The 22269-nt window shown below is 42.2% G+C and overlaps 3 protein-coding genes and 1 long non-coding RNA gene across 6 annotated transcripts in view; all 4 read right to left on the reverse strand.

Moving 5' to 3' along the window:
• The window catches only part of col22a1 (collagen, type XXII, alpha 1), a 45261-nt gene extending 43823 nt beyond the window's left edge, over positions 1 to 1438 (reverse strand). For all 3 annotated transcript variants that reach the window (XM_044053269.1, XM_044053268.1, XM_044053267.1), the window contains exon 1: positions 1080 to 1438. The gene's annotated coding sequence lies outside the window, so the exon portion shown is untranslated. The remainder of the gene's footprint in view (positions 1 to 1079) is intronic.
• A 459-nt stretch (positions 1439 to 1897) lies between these two features.
• LOC122786930 lies at positions 1898 to 2963 on the reverse strand. Its single transcript, XR_006362505.1, has 3 exons — positions 2749 to 2963; positions 2323 to 2557; positions 1898 to 2211 (listed from the first exon to the last, which is right to left on the reverse strand). It is a non-coding gene; the product is annotated as an uncharacterized LOC122786930 (long non-coding RNA).
• A 1368-nt stretch (positions 2964 to 4331) lies between these two features.
• On the reverse strand, positions 4332 to 6091 carry LOC122786834. The gene is made up of 2 exons (XM_044053332.1): positions 6028 to 6091; positions 4332 to 5270 (listed from the first exon to the last, which is right to left on the reverse strand). Exons 1-2 carry the CDS (start codon positions 6040 to 6042, stop codon positions 4332 to 4334), a joined length of 954 nt encoding a protein of 317 aa, XP_043909267.1. The 5' UTR covers positions 6043 to 6091.
• Positions 6092 to 13341: 7250 nt separating this feature from the next.
• Positions 13342 to 22269, reverse strand: part of kcnk9 (potassium channel, subfamily K, member 9) — a 30960-nt gene continuing 22032 nt past the window's right edge. Inside the window, exon 2 of the mRNA XM_044052184.1 lies at positions 13342 to 15342. Coding sequence (XP_043908119.1) covers positions 14459 to 15342 — 884 coding nt within the window. The 3' untranslated portion in view covers positions 13342 to 14458. The remainder of the gene's footprint in view (positions 15343 to 22269) is intronic.

The raw sequence follows: 22269 nt of genomic DNA on the forward strand, positions 1-22269 counted from the left end.
TGTATTCACCATCAGTGAGTGGTGTTTGTTTTCCATAGACAGTGGTATTCAAACCTAATAGGAGAATATTAGAATTACATTTTCATCTGATAGATGAACAGGTCACTATCTCATTTAATGTAAACCATCAAATTGTCATTTTATTTTTATTTTTTCATTTTTCTTTATGCTAAGCTCTTTCATAATGACATTTAAAGCTGCAGTTCAGTTTGTATCTTATTGGACATGATTTGATGGACAAATGGGTGCAACCAATCTAATCTAATCTAATCTATAATGACCTAACCTAAACACACAAATACTTACAATATTAAATATGACTGACTGACTGACACACTGCATCTACTGTTCTGTTGTTACTCTTACTTGAAGGCCAGAAGCAGCCTGTTGACTGTGGTTTGGTCTGTATAGCTTTAGGATAGAGGGTTCATTATATATTGTAAAGTGCTCTGGTCTCTCGACAGCCCACCAGTTTCCTTATCTGATTCTCCAATGAGCTATTTCTGCTACTTGGTTTCGCTGGAGCTATTAATGAGCAGAATAGGCACGCCAGCTAAATCACTCTAATTACCTCCATTAGTGTTCATGGTAAATCTGAGAGATTCAGCCCAGCAAGACTTCAATAAAAAAGTGAAGGATTTGGATCCATGATCAAGTAAACTATAGTCTATTTGTCTTCCCTTTCATCTATGATGAAGTTGTTAGGTTACAGTATCCAAGGTAAAGCTAACACAAGCTGGTTTGTCTCTCAACATGTGAACCTGAGGCCAGATTCCTTACAATCTGTGGGTCTGTATCATCGGGCCTGTTTCCACTTCCTCTCTCAATGGCAGACCTGGGACTGTAGTGTAGATGTCTCTAACAGAAGCAGCACGTTTATCGTTTCCGAAATGTAAAAAACAGAATGTAAGACATGGTTTTTTTGAAGTGCAGTCCAGGAAGAGGAGAAAAGAAAGAACGGGTTTGTTCTCTGACTGATCATCTCAGCATATGGACACAATGTCAACCATTTAGAAACTGCAAAACAATCATTTCTAACAGTAAATGAATGGACAATGATATGACAATTTATTTCTTACCTGCTCTGTCACTTCACCAGTGTTGGGAGTCGTCAGTGTCTCTCTCTGCCTCCAGCACTCACGCCCTGAATCAGCACCAGCTCAGCATCATTACCAGGTGACAATAATCCAAAATATCTCCTCTGCAGGGACCGCAGCTCAGTATGAGGCTGTTGTATAATCCAGGGTGACAATCCAGTGTAGTGTTGTTAAAAAAGTAAGGTTAGGTGAGCTCTCTCAGCAACCTTGTGTATGGTGGACAGAGGGAGAGGGAGGGAACTACGAGTGTGGGGAGTGTTGGGTTTCACTAGGGGACGAGGTGGCTTCTACTGTTCTCAACTGGGCCGTGCTCACACATAAAACAGGCTGAGAGGCACAGCCAATTATAGACCCGACTTTTTGGATATTTTTGTCCTTTTCTCCCTCTCCCTCCCTCCTTTATGACTGCACCCATCTCAAGTGTATAGCCCTCAAAAAAAAAAAGAAGGCATGGCTTCTTGGCGACCGCCTCAACTGTTCGGCCTTTGCCACTGCGATAGCCGCAGCGGAGCCGCCCTGGGGCTGGTGGTGGGCCGGGCCGCGTTGGCTTCGACCAGCCACACACTTATAGGAAGAAAGGCTGTATTTAAGTCGGGGGAATGATTACAGAACACTTGTGCTCGCAGCTTTGTGTTGAATGTCTGTCCTCGCACTGACTTGCCATGTGATCCCTGTGATCTATAGCACTCATGTTGAGCTGTTTTGACAAGTTTACAATCAGAGTCAGACCACACATCCTCCATGTTTAAATCATATCAAGTGTTTATCATTCATTTATTTATGCATGTGACTCACTCGTCTCTCACTCGCACATCTGCAGTTCTACATTTCCCTTCTCCTCATACGTGATAAGTTGGATTTCTAGCACGTCTTTTTCTTGTTTTTAACTTTCCATCCCGTGTCGTCTGTGAACTGCACGTCGGGTTTGATTTATACTTCTCGGATGTGTGTTTCACTGATGTCGCGCTCCCTGTCGGCGTCTGTGTCAGACATCCTGCCTGGCAGATGTTCTGGGTTTCTCCTCTGAAGTCCCGTGCATCGCAGCTCTCAGGTGACGCGCCGTCTTCAAAGTGCCACACACTTTTCCCCACATCAGGAAATCCACCCAAACCTGCTGTGGAGCCGGAACACAGCGTCAATATTTCAATGTCACGGACAACAAACAAGTCAGCCGTTACACACAGGCCTATTTACAGTGTTGCAGCCAAGGAAAGTGAGCACTGACCAGGCTATGTATAGGCTCAGTGTGGAGTGGATGGGAAAGAGGCTGATGATTTGGAGCAGATGCACGTTATGAGCGATGGTGTCAGTCTGAGGAACCGTCTGTCGCCTTATGTGAGAGGGCTAAAGAGGTGACCAGCGTGCAGGGTGAGCAGGAGGCTGCAGGCGCAGTGTAGTGTTGGAGAAAGCCATCTGTCATCTGACGGACGGCCAGCTTTCAACCTCCCACATCAGAGAGGCTATCGTTTCAAAATATGTCCACGTTATTAATGTGTGAAGCAAATAGATTTTTGACCACATTACAGCATCAAACACATTTATATCATTCAGACACATAACAAAAATGAAAAATGTGCTTGAGCAGCATCGATAATAGCAAAACTAACTTAGGCAGGCAATGAGGCTAAAGATAGATATAAACCAAAAATACCTTAAGAACACAAGGAGTGAGAAGAGGGAACCAAGCTAAAGCAAAGGTGCTGAGGAGGCCGGGAGAACTGCACTCAGGTGAAACTCGTCACGCAATCACAGTGGAGGGAAATCACAACCAACACAGGAAGTAAAAAATAACTGAATCGAAAATAAAACAGGAAGTCAATACACACTCAAGGAGCAAAACTACAAGATAAGACACATGCAAGAACATACCAGGATAATAATAATAATAATAATAAAAAAGGTCATTAGTGGCAACAAAGCGACAAACTGTTGCAGGTGAATGAATGAACGTGACTCTACATGTAACTTGGTTAGACACATGTTCAATTCACTTCAACTAATCTTTATTTATCAATCACAATGCAGTGAGACAGTAGTAACTAAAGTGCGTCTGATAGTTTGTAACTCCTGTTTCAGAAATAAAAAGACTCATCTTACATTTACCTGTGCATATTTAACTGTCTTCAATTCCCGGCTCATATAAATGTGTTTATTTGTGTTTAGATAAAGATAAAGATCTGTTCTGTGTGTGTTTTATATTGAAAATGGTGCCTGCACGTGGGCCTAATTACTTTTACAACATTAAAGAGCTATCAGGATCTGTATGAAGTGTCCACCTTCTTAGTGTGAATGTTGTCTGTTCTCCAGTTTCCGTCCAAGTCGAGGTAAATTTCCTAGAACCTGACTCTGGTCTGGGTCAGGGACTCAAGTGAATGATGATCAAACCAGGCGATGTAAGGAAACAGGCAATGCAATCATAGAAATACAATATTTCATGTTGAGTTTTATTACAAATAGTTTATAGTAGAGTGTCAGCGGTCCATCAAACAACAACCACACTGCTTTTCCTCATGTGTTAAATGAGAGAAACAGATTCACCACAGAGGAACGAAAGTTTCTCTTCCTCTTTTATTGCCGAGGTTTTGTTTGAAAATACTCAGAGAAATGTTCAACGGTTTATTGTTTGCTGCTCATTCAGTAAACATCCTCTCATTTACCTCTAATGTGATAATGTGATGGTTCTACCTCGCCGCGCTGCGTCTGGTTCACCTAGATGAATGACTCTGATCCGTGGGAGAGCTTTTGGAAATGCAACTAGTGTCCTGGCACGTAGCTTTTATATAAAATAAAGTCCATTTATTTATTTATTTTCTGTTTTGGGAGCACAAAGGGAAAGTCAATCCGTCCATTAATAACAAATGATAAAACATTTAAGTGAAATACTGTGCTGTGCTGCTGTTTTCACCACCACACTCTATATGAACTATTTCATTTTACAGAGGAAAACATTGACTTATTGATTCATTATCTGGATTATATTACCACTTGAAACAACTACAAAATGTCCAACATATGTGTTACCACTCTTACTATTTAGAGTTATAGTAATGTATATATGTGTATATATATATATACACATATATATATGTGTATATATATATATATATATATATATATATATATATATATATATATATATATATATACATATATATATGTGTATATATATATACACATATATACATTACTATAACTCTAAATAATAAGAATGTTTAACACATATGTATCTTCTGCCTATATACTTTTGGCCGCATATACATATACATATACCTTTTTATACATCCATAGGCTTTTATCATTTTGGGATTTATTTGGCACACCGTTTGGACAACTCGGTTGCCCTCTCAAAGCCCCCTCCGTCTGCTGCCCTGTGCCTTGGACACCTTGGGCCAGCTTGCCATCATCTGCAGATAATCCCCGTGTTGACATGTTTGAATTGCAGTGATCCTCTTTCAGGCACTGCGCCCTCCTCAGCCTTGGTGGCCTCCCGCCTGTCTCCTGCTGGAGGCTGCTGGGGTTCGGGCGTGTCGCCTCTCCGTCACGTGTGGCTCGAGGTTTAAGAAGGGGCGATGAAGGAGGGGCAGGTTTGCTGCGCAGAGGGGCAGGAGTACCTTGACACACCACAGCGTCCAGATGCCTGTGTCCTTCCTGCTCTGTGGGGCCGGAGCGTGTCGGCTGGGGCCTCAGGGATCTGTGCTGCTGCCGGGCTTTGAGGATTGTAGGGGAGGCAGGAGGGCACACAGCAGCCTTCACAGGTCTCTGCCTCACACAGGACTTCACCGCCCTTGACCGAGGCTCATTTGGAGTCACTTCCTTCTTATGAGAAGCAGTTTTAGCTTCTTGTTGGACACATTTGAGTTTCTGCCTCTGAGCCTCCCTCACCTCCTCGGGCAGCTCCAGAGGGGCGAGCTTCACAGGGCGTCCTCTCACGTGCTGATTCTCAGCCTCTCTTGCTACATCTGGCCTTGGCGACTTGAGCATTGACAAGTCCAACTGTGCCGTGGCCTCCTGGGTCGGCGGCGAGGCCGCGAGCCGACCCACGGCTGACAGACAGAGGCCAGGTGTTTTTGGAACGCGGTCATTTTTAGCTGCCAGCCGCACATTTTGACCGTTCAAATGCAGCGCGGTATTTTTAACCTGGATGCTCGACATTTCTTCTCGCTGAGGAGCCCCCTGTTAAAGACAAACAAAAAAACCATCAGTGACTCATTTCACTCTCTGTGATGATTATGTTGAATCCCTCCTTAGAACAATAAAGCATTGTGTCACTTTAAATCAAATGAATAATACAGTATAAACGAGTCAAAAGAATTCAAATATGGGATTGGGGTTAGCAACAGCGCCTCACAATAGTCTTAATTTATGGCTCACAACAGTTAGACATATGATCAAGCACAATTCCCTGAATATACACAAAACTGGTCAATTATAATCCACAAACCCACCAATAATTGCAGCTCTAATTATTTCATGTTAAAGACAAAGAAACAAGCAAACAAGCGGCTGGATTCGAGGGTAGTTTGTTAAACACTATACTTGAAAGCTGTTAATGGTGAATTAAAGAGATGCTAAAAGGATAAAAAACAAATTATGAAGCCGTGGGATTTTCCCACTGCCTGCTAGCTCAACCAGTTGTTCTTGTTAATAGTTGAGTCTTAAAAGCATTAACGGAGGATTTATTAAACCATTAGTGAAGCCATTCGTTGTAAACGAGGCCTCAGTGGACGTCGGAACCAAAGCTGCAGGAGGAAAATGCATCTCCACTTTGTTTATTTGTCACTGGTTTTATGTATATATAGAAAAATACATATATGTATATATACATATGTGAGTATTAAACCAACAGACTTTTACTTTTCTTGTTGATGACCAGTGATAAACTAAATGGATGCAGATATTAAGCTGTGTAATGAGATATCAGAGTACTCACAGGTTTAGGAAACATCTCTTCCTTTTGTTGTGTTGCTGTTGCTGTTGTTGTTGTTGTTGTTGTTGCTATTTATTTGCTGTATTTGTTACTGTTATTATTTGCTATTTATTTATTTACTATTATTATTTATTTATTTAATTTGCTGCTGTTGCTGTTGTTGTTGTTATTGCTATTTATTTGTTGTTATTTGTTCTTATTTACTATTTACTGTTGTTGCTATTTGTTGTTGTTGTTGTTGTTGCTGTTGCTGTTGTTGTTACTGGTATTTGCTATTTACTGTTGTTATTTATTTATTTATTTATTTATTTGCTGTTCTATTTAACTTATTGTTATTTATTTATTTACACTGTTGTCGAGTTCTTCCTGCAGTGCAGACGCAGAAGCACAGGCAGCGACACTGGAGTTGGACGAGGTTTTAGCAGCTTTAATGTAATTAGGCAGATTAGGGTCACAGTGCAGCACAGTGATCTCTAATGATCTCCATTGCTTTCACTCACAGCCACACCTTGCTTGTTTTACACTCACTCACTCACTCACTTACACACTCACTCACTCATTCACTTACTCACTCACTCACTCACTCACTCACAGGGATTCTGCATTCATGTGGATTCTTCTTGCTTCTGCTCGAAGAACTCAGAGGTTAGTTACACTCAGTTGTTTTGCTTCTTCTCTCACCACTAGATGGTGCCAGAGTCCATTTTTGTGTGCATTAGCGGTGAAGTTATGAGGCCTCACACTCATCATCATCATCATCATCATAATTTGTAACACAGATGTCAGAGAGCTGGTGTGAGACAGCATGACAGAATCAATCTGGTCTCTAATCCCTCATTTCTGTTTCATGTTAAAAAAGATACTTTTGTGTTTCCATTTAGTTAAAACATTAAAAGCACTTAAACAACTTTCTTTTTTTAAATCCACTTTCAGCCTCTTAATCTTTCACATTAGACACTTTGAGTGAAATGAACTTCAGTGAAGTGGCACCAGGATGCTTTACTTTTGGTTTAATAGAGAATAATAACGTGTGAAGTGAAGGAAGGAAACATTTTTGAATGAATTTTCATCCTCATGTGACTCAGTATTAATACGCTCCTCAATACTAAATGATAGAGAAAATAGCTGTGATTCATTTTTAGTGACCGATGTACTTGAATGTCCCTAAATCAAAGAAAAACACTTCCTACAAAACTGAAACAGAACCGAAGCAGAGGTTTCTGCAGTGGCTGCTACTTCAGTATCTCACAGAGTTCCTGAATATTGTTTACATTCACGAGGAGTTAAATGTTGATCAGGTTCTCTTCCAACTCGTGGTAATAATTTTTCTGCATAAATATCTCCAGCAAGGCTCAATAAGACGAGGACACAGTTTTGTGTTGCCTGCAGGAAAACGCTGCAGATTTTAATTGCTCTCAGACAGCAGCTTGTTTTTCAAGCGTTGGCTCCATTGCTTCCACATCAGCCTCATTTATTGTACTTAGAGGCAGACTGTCGCAGAGTTCTCCGGCGATGGATGACACGTGAGTTTGGTGGTGCAGTTGCACCTCCTACAGTTAATCCATTTTTCATCCGGCAGACAGACTCAATCATCGTTGAAAATCTGCTCTGCTCTCTCGCCGCAGGGCCTCACCCCCCTCCCCCCTCCTCCCCCCCCACACACACACACACACAAAGGAGCAGCATGTCAGCACCTGCTTATTGTGACACTTTGTCATATCATTGAAACGGTCCCACTGCAGAACTTGGCTCTGCTTACATGATCATTTAAGATGCAAAATTACAGGCTTAACGCCAAGAGAAAGCCTCAGTGCCCCTCTGCCACTGTTCTTATTGTGTCATCCTCCTGCGTTGCCTGACGCTCATGGCTGACAGTATAATTACTGCAGTGTGGGTAGGGATAAAAAGGGATGTTGCCGGCTCATTCTCCCACCTACTAAACATCCAGCTGCACTGCACGGTCTACTCAGCAGATACTGAGGCTCTCTGTGAAGCTAAACTTTCTTCCCTAACATCCGTCTTTCACACCACGCAGAAGCACGACGATGATGATGATGATGATGAGTTTCAGGCACAGTGAAACAACATCATTTTACAAATGTTAACATGAGGAGGAATACATCATTTCTGCTGTCAAAATGTGTACGTTTTCAACAAAACAAAACAATAAACTCATAAAATGTGTAAATTATAGAATCACTTGACTTGTTGGTTTGTAATGAAGAGAAAGAGGAGAGTCTGATGCTATTTGAGGCTGTATAAGAAAAATGAATCAGCACACATTTAAATAAATGTTATGCTAAGCTATGCTAACCCACTGTCTGCTGTTATACGGCATTTTCCCAGTATATCAAACTTCCACGTGTGGGAATGAAGTCAAAGTTAAATAAGCGAATGAGGCACAGTGTCTGCGTTCAAGTGAGATTATCTCAGTGTTTTTCCCCCTACAGCTAAGATTTATCTCCTCGGATTTGATCCTTGCCTGAAAGTGTGAAATATTTAAGTTTCGGCTCACGGAGACTCTTGGAATTATTTAAGCAGGCTTTTTTTTTTTTTTTTTGGAGGTCGGCCCACTGTGAAACACCGAAATGTCTAATTGCTTCTCTAAACCTTGACTTAATAGAAATATTAGTAAATGTAATAACTCCCCACGGGTGTAATTATCACAGAATAAGTTGATCCTGGATCGGTCCAGTCGGAGAACGTGGCCTACAGGAGAGACGACGACGTCAGACTCCAGTTGAACTGTTTTACATTTGTGTGGAGCAGTGATATTTCAGCAGGAAACAAATATAGAAAGGAGATTCAGAAGGAGGCTCATCATTTTTATTCAAGTGTGTTATGGCTTCACCCAGGCCGTGTAACCCAGTGAGTCATCCACACCAAATCATGCACACACACGCACCAAAAAAAGGAGAGAGAGAGGGAAGGAAGGAAGGAAGGAAGGAAGGAGAGGGAGAGAGAAAACATACAAATGTAAAATGTTCATTTCACTCTGAGCAATTCTTAACAATCTTCTCCCTGCGAGTTGAGAAGAGACGAGACCCAGAGTGCAACTGTACAGACATCAGCTTGAAAACTGTGACACAAACATGTCAGTGGGTTCAACTTCATGATGATGACGGCGACGCCAACGAGATGGGATACAATCTCCTGTAAGGAATACGGTACATGACATTATTTATTTGTTCATCAGACCTACAGAAGAAACTATTGCAAAGGATATTTCACAAGGTAATGGAACACAGGCTTTCTGTTGTATTAGAGAGAGAGTGAGACAGAGTGAGACAGAGTGAGACAGAGTGAGACAGAGTGAGAGAGTAGTGCAATTTGTGTCTCTGCGTCTGTGTCGGAGGAGAACGTGGTCACAGGTCTGTGGCAGAATCCACCCGCAGTGAAGCACGGTGACGCGTGAGTGCGTAACAAAACTTAAAAACCAGCTCGGAACCAGCCAGTGACCATCGCGTGTGTGTGTGTGTGTGTGTGTGTGTGTGTGTGTGTGTGTGCTGTACAGTTAACATTCAGTCGAGGACCAGTGGAAATAATGGAGTACAACATGAGAGAGAGGGAAAAAAAAGGACAAAAACAAAGTCCAGTTTGTTTCGCTGCTTCCTTTCAACAGAAGATTATTATGGCTGATACATTCCCCAAAAATGTTTTCTTGGTAAAGTTTGAAAACTGTGAGGTGAAGAGAAGGCAGATGACTCATCGCCATCAGGTAGATATTCACTTTACCCTGTCAGTACTGGAAGTGCTTAAAGGATAATTCTGGTTTATTGCAACGTGACTCTTGTGTTTTTTGTGTTTCATTAACAACAACCCTGGGTTGTGATATTGGATTCACTGCTAACAGGTGAGACCTGGGAACAAAGCAACGTCTGCTGACGCCGAGCAACCCTAACCTTAACCCTAACTCTTTTTTGAATGATATAATAATATAAATATACATGTATAAACATTTTCAGTCGCTTCTGAACTCACTTATCCTGTTGAATAAATGAAGATATAAATCTTTAGAGTCAACATTTGCACTCTAAACCTCTGTCCTTGCATTAACCTTGCTTTAGTGAGTGTAGGAACACTGAGAGAAATCAAACCGATATATAAGATACAATAATTCACTGCAGCCGTATACATTAGACAGTTGTTGCTTTAAATTCCCAAATCTCAGCAGTTACCAGTGCCACCACTGTATGAATTTATACGACGTTTGAAACTACAAAGAAAAGGTTGCTATAAACTGGAATTATCTGTGAAGTTGTTAAAACATGAAAAAAAGGTGAAGATTCTATCTGCTTTGGCACTGGGTGTGAACTTGTTCTAAAAAGGTAGATCACATGTTGATTTCTTTTATTTTCCCCTCGTAATATAAACTCATTTCAAATCAGTCACAAAAAGGGACGCACGATATTGGACTTTGACGATCTATTGGGAATGCTTGGGCCAATAACCATTGTCGATACAGATATATACTACCTTCCTTTTGTCTCTTCTATCATGAAATTAACATAATACTTTTATAGTCGTCTCGCAGCAGATTTAAAATCTCTTTATTGTGCAAAATAAATAAGGGGAGCTAGCAAGTCAAGGAGGTAGCAGCTTTTTCAGCCTACTATCAAATGGCGTTTCTACCAGCTCGCCTCAGCTCGCCTCGGCACGGCTGAGTTGTGTTTCCACGAGCATAGAACCAGGTACCAGGTACTTTGTTTTAGTAATTTGTCGACAGAATGCCGGCCACTGATTGGTCAGAGTGTCATCACAGGAAGAGACGTCCGACACAAGAATCAAGCCGAACAATGCCGAACTGTAGATGAGTTAAAAAGACTCAACAATCCTAAAAAACGTGGGTTCATCTCCAACAATTACCAGGGAAATGTCTAAAATCTCAATATTTAACAGAGGAGTCTGGTGTAGACGGACGGAGTCTGTGCTCCGCTCATGGAGGAAGTAGTGAACAAATAGGTTTAATGAACTGATTCTAATGATTCAGTTACACTGAAAACAACGTCACAGCAGTTTCATGCAGCCACGCAGTGATGACTCCGCCCACGTTGAGTAGGTACTATTTTGGGAAACCAACCTAAACTGTGCCGAGGCGAGGCGAGCAGGGACCATAGTGGGAAGTTAGTCAGTCTTATCGGCGGATCAATTTAAAGCCATTAACCGCCGATAACGATACCGTGTCGCTAATATCGTGCATCCTTAAGTCTCTCCCTTCACCACACCTGCTCTCTCTCTCTCTCTCGCTCTCTCTCTCTCTCTCTCTCTCTCTCATGAATAAAACCAGACGTCCACACGGTTCTGACGTGTTCGCTGTAAATCACTTACTTGCGGCCCTGATATTTTGAAATGTGCCAACTCTAATAGAAACACTGACGACCGTTTCTTCAAGGCACATATGCTAATCTGTAAAAATACATATGTATCTCAGCCGCAAAAGGCCATTTTTTTTTTAATTATTCCAAAGGTTGTTATAAACATATGGTACAGGATTATTTTTCATAAACTGCTGGAGTTCCAGTAATGAAACCATGCTTTTCAGGGACTTGGCTTTGTCACAACTGAACATGAACAAGCCTGTGAGAACCAGGTCAGACTTCCTGCCTTAGTAGTGGTCTACGTTGGTCCACATGGACCCAACGCTGACCACGACGCACTGAAGCACAACACTTTCCATTCCAGTTGGTGGCACATTTTTGTTTTGGTCAAAAGAGACAACGAAGAAGATGGTAACCATGGAAACCTGCGTGAGGTCATATATGAGGAAGTCCGCTGGTACCCACACATAAACAACTCAAAGAAGACAAGGAAACACAATTGAGGGGGATTTCCTGGTAAGAAATCACTGCTACTTCAGTGGAAAAGTGTGTGTGTGTGTGTGTGTGTGTGAACGGGTATGAACAGAACCAAGAACATGTACGCATAATTATGCAGAAATACGTGCTAAGTATGGTCCGGCCCTTAAAGAGTACTGAAGGTAAAGCTTCTTGAAAAAAATCAAGGTCTAGAAATTGAACATTAGTGTTATTTTCCAGAAATATTGTTTGATTTTTAAGAAGAGAAGTGGCTGAGAGACCTGTGCCAACGTAGAAGCTCCAGTCTTTACAAACAATACTTCAATATTCATTTACAGCTAGTTTTACAAATCATGGGCAATGCGTGGACAATTCAGGTGATCTGGGCCAGTGCTGACAGAAAAAGGCTGTTTGGCCTTTAAAAATAGGCCAACAAAAATAAAACATAAATAACCAGAATTGCAATTTCCAGCGTCTGATAAACAATGCCTATAATACAAACTGATCTTAACTCAGCCGCAGCGAGATGATGCATCTCAGTCACATTTCTCAGAAAAAATTCCTACAATTTGGACACGAGGACACATGCACCTCAGGGACTGTGTTCATAGTAGAAAATAAAGAGAGGAAAATGCTGAACTTTCAAACCTGAGAACAAATTATTGTAAATTTTCTTTGTCATGGAAAATTAGAACGTGGGCAACGAAGAACGTGGTGGACTTTGGCAAAAGAAACAACCCAGACATGGACGTATGCTGTAAATCATTCTGTGAGACTATTTGCTTGTTATTTTAAAATCATTTCCTCATTCACCACACACAGTTTCATGCACTTATTAGATCTTTCGTAAACGTAAACAAAAGAAAAAAGAACAACTTCCATTTCTCTGTCTTCTTCTGGTGTTTCATAGCCAGTGAAAGGACCATACTGATGTTATGACGTTTATCTCATCTGCAGTTTGCGGCTGTCGCCCTCGTAGAAACGCTTTGTATGGTGCTCCTTTTATCAGCTCAGACACAGGAAGTGAGGAATGCATCGTTATTATCTGAAAGGACTTCCTCAAGTCTGAGAGTGTGGAGAATTTGGATTCTGGTTATGGCAAAAGATGTTTATGTTATCTGTGCGGAAGTTGACTTTCCTCAGTGTCAGCATGTCCCTTAAAACTAGTAAAAATCCACTTCATCCAGTTCTATTCACAGTCTGGATTTGATTTAAAGGCTTCATTTGTTTTTAACGAACGCTTCATTTATTAATGGCAGCGGAGGTGGTTTTGGGCGGATGACAGTTTTTCAAAGTGTCGCGCAAACGTGAGACCTGATCCAGGAGACTGAAGCAAGAAGACCCGGGTTTCGAGGCCCGGTCGGAACAAGGGTCTTTCTGCATGGAGTTTGCGTGTTCTCCCCGTGTGTGTGTGTGTGGCTTTTCTCCGGGTTCTCCGGCTTCCTTCCACAGTCCAAATACATGCAGTACAGTGATTAGGTTAATTGGACGCTCTCGATTGACCACAGGTGTGAGGGTGAGAGTTAATGGTTGTTGTGTCCCTGTGATGGACAGGGACACTGTCCAGGTTGTGCCCCGAAACGGTAGAAAATGGATGGACAGGGGGCGACATCTGTGCTGAGCATGCAGGACACTGGTTCACACGCTGGTTCACGCGGGTCGGGCGAGCAGAACATGTTAGAATGTGCGACAGTCACCTTCAGGGTCACGGTAATGTCCACTGTCATGGAACCACTGGATTAATGTGACATGACAGCATACTTGTATGTCTACCTCTTTTATGGAGGGATTTATTCTGCTGTGATTCATGAGTGTTGGCACAAGCGTCTGAGGTAAAAGAAGAGTGAATGTCTACAAGAGAAGAACTAAACACGGATTTCACCGGTGGAATCATTTGAAGACTCGTCATGAGGGAAGGCAGTGGGTGACAGATTAAAGCTTCTGTGGCCAGATTTGATTCCCCGTATGAAGGGAAAACGTCAATAACAGCAGCATGGTCCTTTATATCCAAGACAAACTGTTACCCATCATGCATCTGTTCTGCAAACAGACCTAAGGATGATGTCACAAAACCCATGGCACACTCGCTTCAATGACATCTGATGCACATGCTAATATTGGCAACAATAATTTTGGCTTGATGTGTGACAAAACCATCGGAATACATAATTGCTTATAGAAAACAATACCTGATGCTATATTCTCTAATGGAGGAGTATAGAAGGGGACAAGGTTCTTCAAGTTAAGGTGAAACGAGCATTTCCCCCTTTTGAAAAATAGCATTTGTCATGTGTGCATCATTTGGCATGTGACCAAAGTTCATATATTATCAATTTGTACTGCAAATATATGAATAAGGAAGGTCTCATGTATAGTCTGTGTGGTGTTTTTTTTAAATGGAGCAATCTCTTGAAAAAATAGACATCCATGCTTCATGCTTTGCATCCCGATGTGTCCACACTTGCCGTCCTGCGCAGTGTTCGTCGTCATCTGTTCCCCAAGAATACTTTATACAGTATATTACATCAAAGGAAACAAAAGAAAGTGCTGAAATAAGATTTGGTAAAGGAGCAGCATTGGAACTGTGTGTGACCTTCTGTATAAAACATGGACCCTGGTTGTCCCATGTGTGTCGGGCTTCAGATGGATTTCCTTCTCCTCATGAGCTGGTGATTATCTGTGAAGCTGTGGAGGCCCGGAGACACCGAGCTGATGGGCGACGGGAAGAAGCTGTTTTTCAAGGTGCTGGGCGAAATCTCCTCGATCCTGTAAGATACTGAGTGAAAGTACTGATTGGGGTGCAGCTGTGAGCTGAAGGAGTTCTGATGGGGAAAGGCACAGCCGAGACCTGCCATCCCTCTCCCGGAACTGCCAAACTCGTGCGAGTGGTAGTGCATACAGGAGCAGACGGACTGCAGGTCGGTCACCTCCGCCCGGTACGGCTCGCGCCGCTGTCGCTCGCGCTGTAGCGTCTCGTCCTGGATGTGGATGATCATGCTGTTCCTGTTGCCGGCGAGCGAGGCCCGCTCCTCCGCGTCCCGCCGCTCGTCCTCACTGTTCATAGTCAGAAAGCGGAGCACCACGAGGTTGAGGAAGGCCCCGATGACCGTCAGGCCCACCAGGATGTACATGAAGCTAAAGGCTACATACAGGGGCTTCTTCTGCAGGGCCCGGTTCTTTTGAAGGGCCACAAAGTCCCCGAAGCCTATAGTTGTTAACGTGATGAAGCAGTAATAGTAGGACTGAAAGAAACTCCAGTCCTCGTAGTGGGAAAAGGCCGCGGCGCCGATGCACAGCGTGCCAATGCAGGAGAAGAACCCCACAGTCACCATGTTCTCCATGGACACGTCGGTGATTCTCATGCCGCAGCACTTCTTAATGCGCTTCAGCAGGTACTTGACAAAAGTGTTCATCCTCTCGCCGAGACTTTGAAACATGACGAGAGTCAGAGGGATTCCCAGCACGGCATAAAACATGCAGAAGGCCTTCCCCGCGTCCGTCCCCGGTGCCGCGTGCCCGTAGCCTGCGAAGACAAGAGAAAGACACGGCGATTAGAGACGCGGTGGCAGCCGGGTCACTGTCACTGATCAGCATTTGTTTACATGACCAAGCAAGAAATTTCCCCAAGAGTCAGTGTCAGCGCTGCCACAGAAACGTAGCTGCTCATTAATCTGATTTGGGCTCAAAGATTGTGGCGGGGGGTGGGGCGGGGGGGCGGATGTCCAATTAGTCCGAAGTTTCCGGTGGGGTAGAACGTTGCAGAGGGAGGAGGGAGGAGCGAGGGAGGGAGGGAGGGAGGGAGTGGAAACAAGTCATGGAGGAGCCAGTGGAGCTTTTAGCTTAATTAAACTTTATCTTTAGGCCACAAGCTGCTGACTCACTCACAGACGGGCTTCTGAAAAACCAACCTGTGGGGCCAACAATTGGATTCATGCGCTACGTGAGGTTTGATTTTCTAAAGCAATATAAAAGTATTTCATGTGCTCTTTGCAGCGTATTCATAACAGGACTTCATTATGAATGAATGAATGAAGCCGCGGCGCTGCTGAATATTCACCGTGCCTCTTATTGATCGTCTCTCCTCCACCGCAGCCCATAAATGTGAGTATTAAACATTCAAATTGCAGCCAAGAAACACCCACCATCAGCTGGCATGGTCATCACTTCAACAACTGTCTTCTGGGTTTCTTTCTTTTTTACATGTCCTGAGCAAAGTGTTGTGTTGTGTTCTTAAATATTGATTCTGCATTTTCCCATTTGGTTTTTCCACCCACACACACACACACACACACACACGTACATCTCATTTACAAATCAGATAACCTGCAAGCTATTTACATGCAGCATCGCATAATGTGTACATATTCACATCAGTGCGAGTAACAATAATAACAACACGTTTAACATGAGGCTCAAAGGTTAGACGGAAATAGATTTATTGCTTTTCATCAGTTTGATGTTTATTTATTCATGTTGAATAGTGATGAGGTGCCAGAGACACGTGGTGGAGTACGTTTCTCACATGTTTACAATGACTGTACTGTGTATAACAATGCATGCAGAAGTCATCTGTAGAACAACCTGTGTTCTACAGAGCGGCCATCAGGGGGCGACTCAAATGCAATGGCTCAAACAGAGAGAGGCTGATGCTCAGACGTCTGCACATTCTAATTCTTGCAGGAGGAAAGAAAATCTTGCTCGCGCAGATCAATTTGGCGCAAAGTAAACATGTGCAGGAAGCAGCAACATGCTTACGGCATCCCATCCCCACGCGTGCAATTACAGCTCCCTCTCAGGACGGATTTGCATTGGACTCAGGCATCTGTCAATTCATTAAACATTCATTCATATTGATCTTTTTTTTTTTACTGCTCACATTTGTTTGTGTGGAGTAATGAGGACAAAATGACTGAATCGCGGTGGAGGCTGTGGAGAAGTGACAGCTCCTTCTCGACCAAATCCCGCCGGTCAAACTCTAGTCCTGAAAATGACAGCGTTACGTGAGGTTACAATTAGCCTCAATAATGTCTTTATTTCCAAGGCAACAAAAACAGGAGTTTCAGGGATTTAGGGAGATGACCTGCACGCACATGTGGACCAGATATTAACAAATCACCAACTTGTGACTTGTTGGTCGCTCTGGTCATTGTTGTTGTGTTTCCCCGAGGCCGCTCTGCACCGGTGCGATCCGCTTGTCCCCTCCTAACGACTCTATTATCTGTCGTCGTCTTGGGAACAGACGTGTTTGACACGCACAGGTGCATCTGTGCTCATGTGTGCACAGGTGAGTGTGCCACTGCAGCCACAGACTCTTTGCTCACATGTGAAGAGGCCCAGTTACTCAAATATTACATAACAAGAGACATTTTTATAAAATAGGAGGGCAGAACACACGGGACACGTCAAATGATGTGTTTGCCAGAAGCACAATGTGTGTTTGTAACGCAGACACACACACACGTCCACAATCCACCAACTCCGAGGCTGTAAATACGCCCGAGCGCGTAGACGAGGAAGGCATCTTTGAAAACTGTCGCTTTCAACAACAACAAAAACCTCCAGTTAAAAAAGCCTCTACTCCATAAGCTTGGCATTCACACGTGGAACTAAACAGAATCTGCCGACCATCTGCTGCAATATTACAGCAGAAATAATAGAATGAAGGGCTGAATGTGTTCAGTCTCTCACTCGCACATCTGTGGAGTCACTCTTCAAATGTTTGAGCAAGTGTGATAACATGTCTACACAAAAGCTGCCTCCTCAGAATGGTTTCAGTGCCGTTCGGAGTCTGATGTAACACAGAAAGTGGCTCAGTTTTTCTGCCTGTTTTCATGATTCATGCACGAACAACCTCGACTCCATGCACAGACGTGCTGGTGGAGGAGACCACGACCAAGTAACACCTCAAAACGTCCGTCTGGACTTTTTTCTCTTGCTTATTTTAACCTTAAAAAGGAGCAGAAAATAATCCTGTGAGTCAGTAAGTTTACAATTTACTGCATGTGAAACTAGTGTTTTAATAATTCAAAATGAAGCCAAACACTGCAGGTGTACACAAACACCACATTTGTGTACTAAATTAGAAAGTTGAAGCAGAATGAAGCCTATTTTATTCACTCTGGTGACAAAGACACTGATTCTCTGGCTTCCGACAACAACGCCAGTGAAATTACCGCAACTTCTCAGCGACTCCTCAGCTCTCAGAAACCGTTGGTATTTGTTTGCAACAGCACAAACTGTAAAGTCTGCGATATGCCGCGTGTTAAAGGGTTAAGAAAGGCACATTTCTGTTATTTCTGTCAGTTTTCGTGTCATTTTCACTCATTCCGTGTATTTATTGTGAACATTTGTATCAAAACTTTACTACGAATATTGTTGATATCATTTCAGGTCATAATTTAGTGAATCACAAAACTCAACGCTGGAACAATTTCTGAACGTAAGACGAGAGTGACGCGTGATTGACAGGTTACCGCACTGTGGAGCCAGGTGTTATTTTGAATCCTCCTGTGCAGTAGGTGGTGCTATGTACCACAAAGAGTTGTAATCCACCTTAATACAGGAGAAGAAGAATGAACTGCCTCGATGGACGAATGACTCGAACCCCCTGAAATGCCCTTGGCCACCCCAAAGATAAAAGTCTAGCGCCACCACTGGTGACTAAACACTGAGGGACGAGGAGGTGAAATCAAAATAGACGGGAAAACCTTCAATAACAGAGAATAAAGTTGTCTGAAGTGAGAGAGAATTGTGAGTGAAAGCAGTTTGAGACGTTGGTTTTATCCTTTTTATAGTTTTATTGTATGTTTATTTGTGTTGTATTTACAGTATTTTATTGTTTGTTCTGAGGTCTTTTAGGTCACACATTTTTATATTTGATTTGTTTTATTCATCTCTGATTTGTTTCAGCTGCTGTTGTTTTTTAAAGTGGATTGAAAGTGTAGAGTCTTCAGGGAAAATAAAGGTGATGATAATCACTTCCTCAGACACATGGAGCACCTGGTTAGTCAGAAAACAGTTAGTTTCGCATGTAAATAGAACATTCATTAAGACCATAATGATTCACATGTAGGATTTACATGAAAGGTGGAAGTGTCATGACGTCATAAAGGCGCGTCAGCATCATGGTCCATCACATGCAGAGAGCAGAGAACTATTACACACACACCACATCGACATGAACATGAACGTCACGCCATCCACACACTGAACGGGAAACATCACACCCCCGCGTGTCTCCCGAAATATCCGCCATCTGACGAGACTCTGATGGTTTCCACATTTATGAAAACACACCACGACAGCGGCGATCACAAACGCCGTGACTCAGACTTTTGTTTGGCTCTGATTCCACTTTACAATGACTTATTTTAAACAGTGTGAGTGAGTGAGGGAGTGAGTGAGTGAGGGAGTGAGTGAGTGAGTGAGTGAGTGAGTGAGTGATCTCCACGGGTCGTGTGAGTCAAAGCAGTCAAAAATGTAATAATCATTATTAGGGGATGAATATTTTATTTGTCTTGAACTGGAAGAAAATGGAATATCTAATGATGAGATGATGTTTTAACCCTGAGAACACAGATTATATACAGAGATTATAAGAATATAGACTTCTTATATCCTTTTTAAGGATATCCTATAGACAATCTATATAAACTATATAAACACACCTGAGCAACAAGTACTCACAATGTTTAAGACCAGATTCAATTTGTTTTCATTTTTAAATTTTTAGAATTGAAATTATAACGGTCATGATTCAAAATTGATTTTGGATTTATAGAAATAACAATTCACTCGGAGACAAACATGAAAGTGTGTGTTTTCTCCAGAAACATCACAAAAACCCAAAATATCAGCATCAACCGAGCAAAAAGTATGTAAAATATTTAAAATCAAATTGAATATGTGAAATTTGGAAATATGTCAGAGTTTAAAGTTCACTTTATGAACAAAAAGAAAAACGCTCTAATTTTGTGACTTCTGCACAATTATTAGAAGAATATGCAAAACAAAGTGTATAAACTTTAAACTTATATCCTTTTTTCAGCACAAGTAGATCTATAGAAACACACCTGAGCAAAAAGTACTCAAAATGTTTTAAATCGGATTGAATTTGAGACATTTGGAAATATGTCAGCGTTTAAAGTTCACTTTATGAACATAAAGAAAAGAAAAAACTGGCTAATTTAAATGCGAACTAAAAATGCGACAAATTGCATTTTTTAAAGCCTGAATATGTGAACTATAAACACACACACACACACACGCGCGCGCAGGACGTCCATATAAGGAGGTGTGTATTATTCTCACGGGTGCAAGGACCCATCAATCCATCACTTTTATTTTATGTCATACAAACAACACCAGAAACAAACATTTCAGCACTGTAAACACATCATTTAGTTGATAGAACATTATATAAATATATATAAAAATGAAGACGTTTCATCCATTATTCATGGCACTATCAAGGTAGTTCCTGATTAGTGCCGACACACAGCTCGGGTAGTTACTCTACAAGTGTCGAGCGGTTGCTTAAAGCGGCACCTTTTGCCTGTTTGATCCTCGGGGTTAATCTGCCGTGTATAGCTTCAGGTGCTCCTGCGGCATTAATAACTACAGGCTGTGGCATTTTAATGAAGGTCAAGAAGAGCAGGGAGCGGCGAGGGGAGAACACCTCATTCAAGAGTCTGAAAACACCATGGTTACCTTCTTATGGACAGGGAAACCTTTCCCCCCTCCCCGTTATGTGTTTGAATCACAATAACTCCCGTGCTTCCATTCAGCTGCTCGTCATCTCCGCTCCATTGTTGAGGAAAACGTGAAACTCCACATGAAGAAAGAAGCAATTCCCCCGTTATTAGAGACGTGTGCCTGCAGCTGAGAGAAGCGCATTTACATTTTGAATGTTTTGTCCGATGTTGTTAGTCGGACGACTCGGCGCGGGACAATCTCACCGAGTAAAAATCATCCAACAATTATATGAATGCACTTCTGTTGAGACAGACTCAAAAAAACCACTCATCATTTCAGAGTTTCTATTTATTTCGGGCAATAGGATGATCCTGAAAGTCTTAAAGTGTTAGCATCTATAACTCTGAGTCATACTTTACCTAACTTTATTATTTATGACTTTGATCTTTAAGAGACGTTCACATGAAGGGAATCATCCTGCTCAGCTCGAGGTCCACTTTTATTCAACTCAATAGTTTTCATATTTGGAATAAAAATGATTCCTCTACAAAAAAAATAATGTTTCAAAGATTGTTTAATCTTGTTAACGTATATTTTAATTTCACTGTAATGTCTTACCCATAGAGAAATGTATTATAGTTATTTTTTTTGACAAAGTGTATTCTTCAAATAAGCTCATTGGAGGTTTGCTTAGTTTTCTTCTTCAACACAGCACCAGGTCTATTATGTAACGTGAACCAGGAACAAAGCACAGGATGTATCGACCTCAGTGGCCAAAACAGTCCATTTAAGGTCCATTTAAGGCTGAAACTGAACTCATATTTACACGTTTGCCTCTCAGGGTTGAAGCTCTCAAGGTCAAATTCTGACTAAACAAACAGGAAGCCCGGACCCCGGCACAGTCAGGTCCTGCCTGGATTTCCAAACCCCTCATGTGTTCCGTTTACTCTGGAGAGCACAGGTTGTTTCCCTCTTCACAGTAGATGAAAATGAAGTGGGAGAGAGAAACTGAGTTGGCTGAACATAGAAGATGGTAATCCTCAGTACAGCCTGTGGAAGCTGGGTGCTGAGGCTCCACAGAGAACACTGGAGCAATACAGTCTAATCCAGCTCAGGAGGAAGTCCTACTATATATTCTTATACTGTGATACAGGCTCCTCTTATTATTAGTGAGCTCTCTGAGCAACAGAAGAGGAAAGAAGAGGGGGTTTTCGTGACTCTGTTTACACGCTTTACACAAAGAGAGGCAACAGTAATTCAACTACATGAGTATTACTTTTAACCAAAGTCTGCAGAAGACGGTCACTGAATGCACAATTTGTCACAACAAAGGGCTGCCACTCCTGACACCTGCGTCCCCAATAAAGTGGCTGACACAAAACAAAACCCGGTAAGAATTTGCAGGTCTTCTCCAGTCACAGAATCACCATTAGAACACAAAAAAACAGTCCTTTAAAAGCTGCAATGGAAAACGTCTTTATGATGTCACAACTGAGCGCACAGGGTAACGAGGATCGACAAACACACACGCACGCACGCACACGCACACGCACACAGTGTCTGTTAAACGTGGAAAACCTTGGAAATCTTGGTGTGAAAAGGCCAAGAGACAGAAAGTGTTGCTGAAAGCCCGTGAACATCAAGGCCTCATTGACACAGGAATACGCTTCACACAAACAGGAAGTCATACGTTAAGTTTGCACTGAAACCTAAAGACAGTCCAAGACCGTCTAGACCAGGACTAACAGTAAACCTA

Source organism: Solea senegalensis, linkage group LG20, assembly GCF_019176455.1.
Source record: "Solea senegalensis isolate Sse05_10M linkage group LG20, IFAPA_SoseM_1, whole genome shotgun sequence".
Lineage (NCBI taxonomy): Eukaryota > Metazoa > Chordata > Actinopteri > Pleuronectiformes > Soleidae > Solea > Solea senegalensis.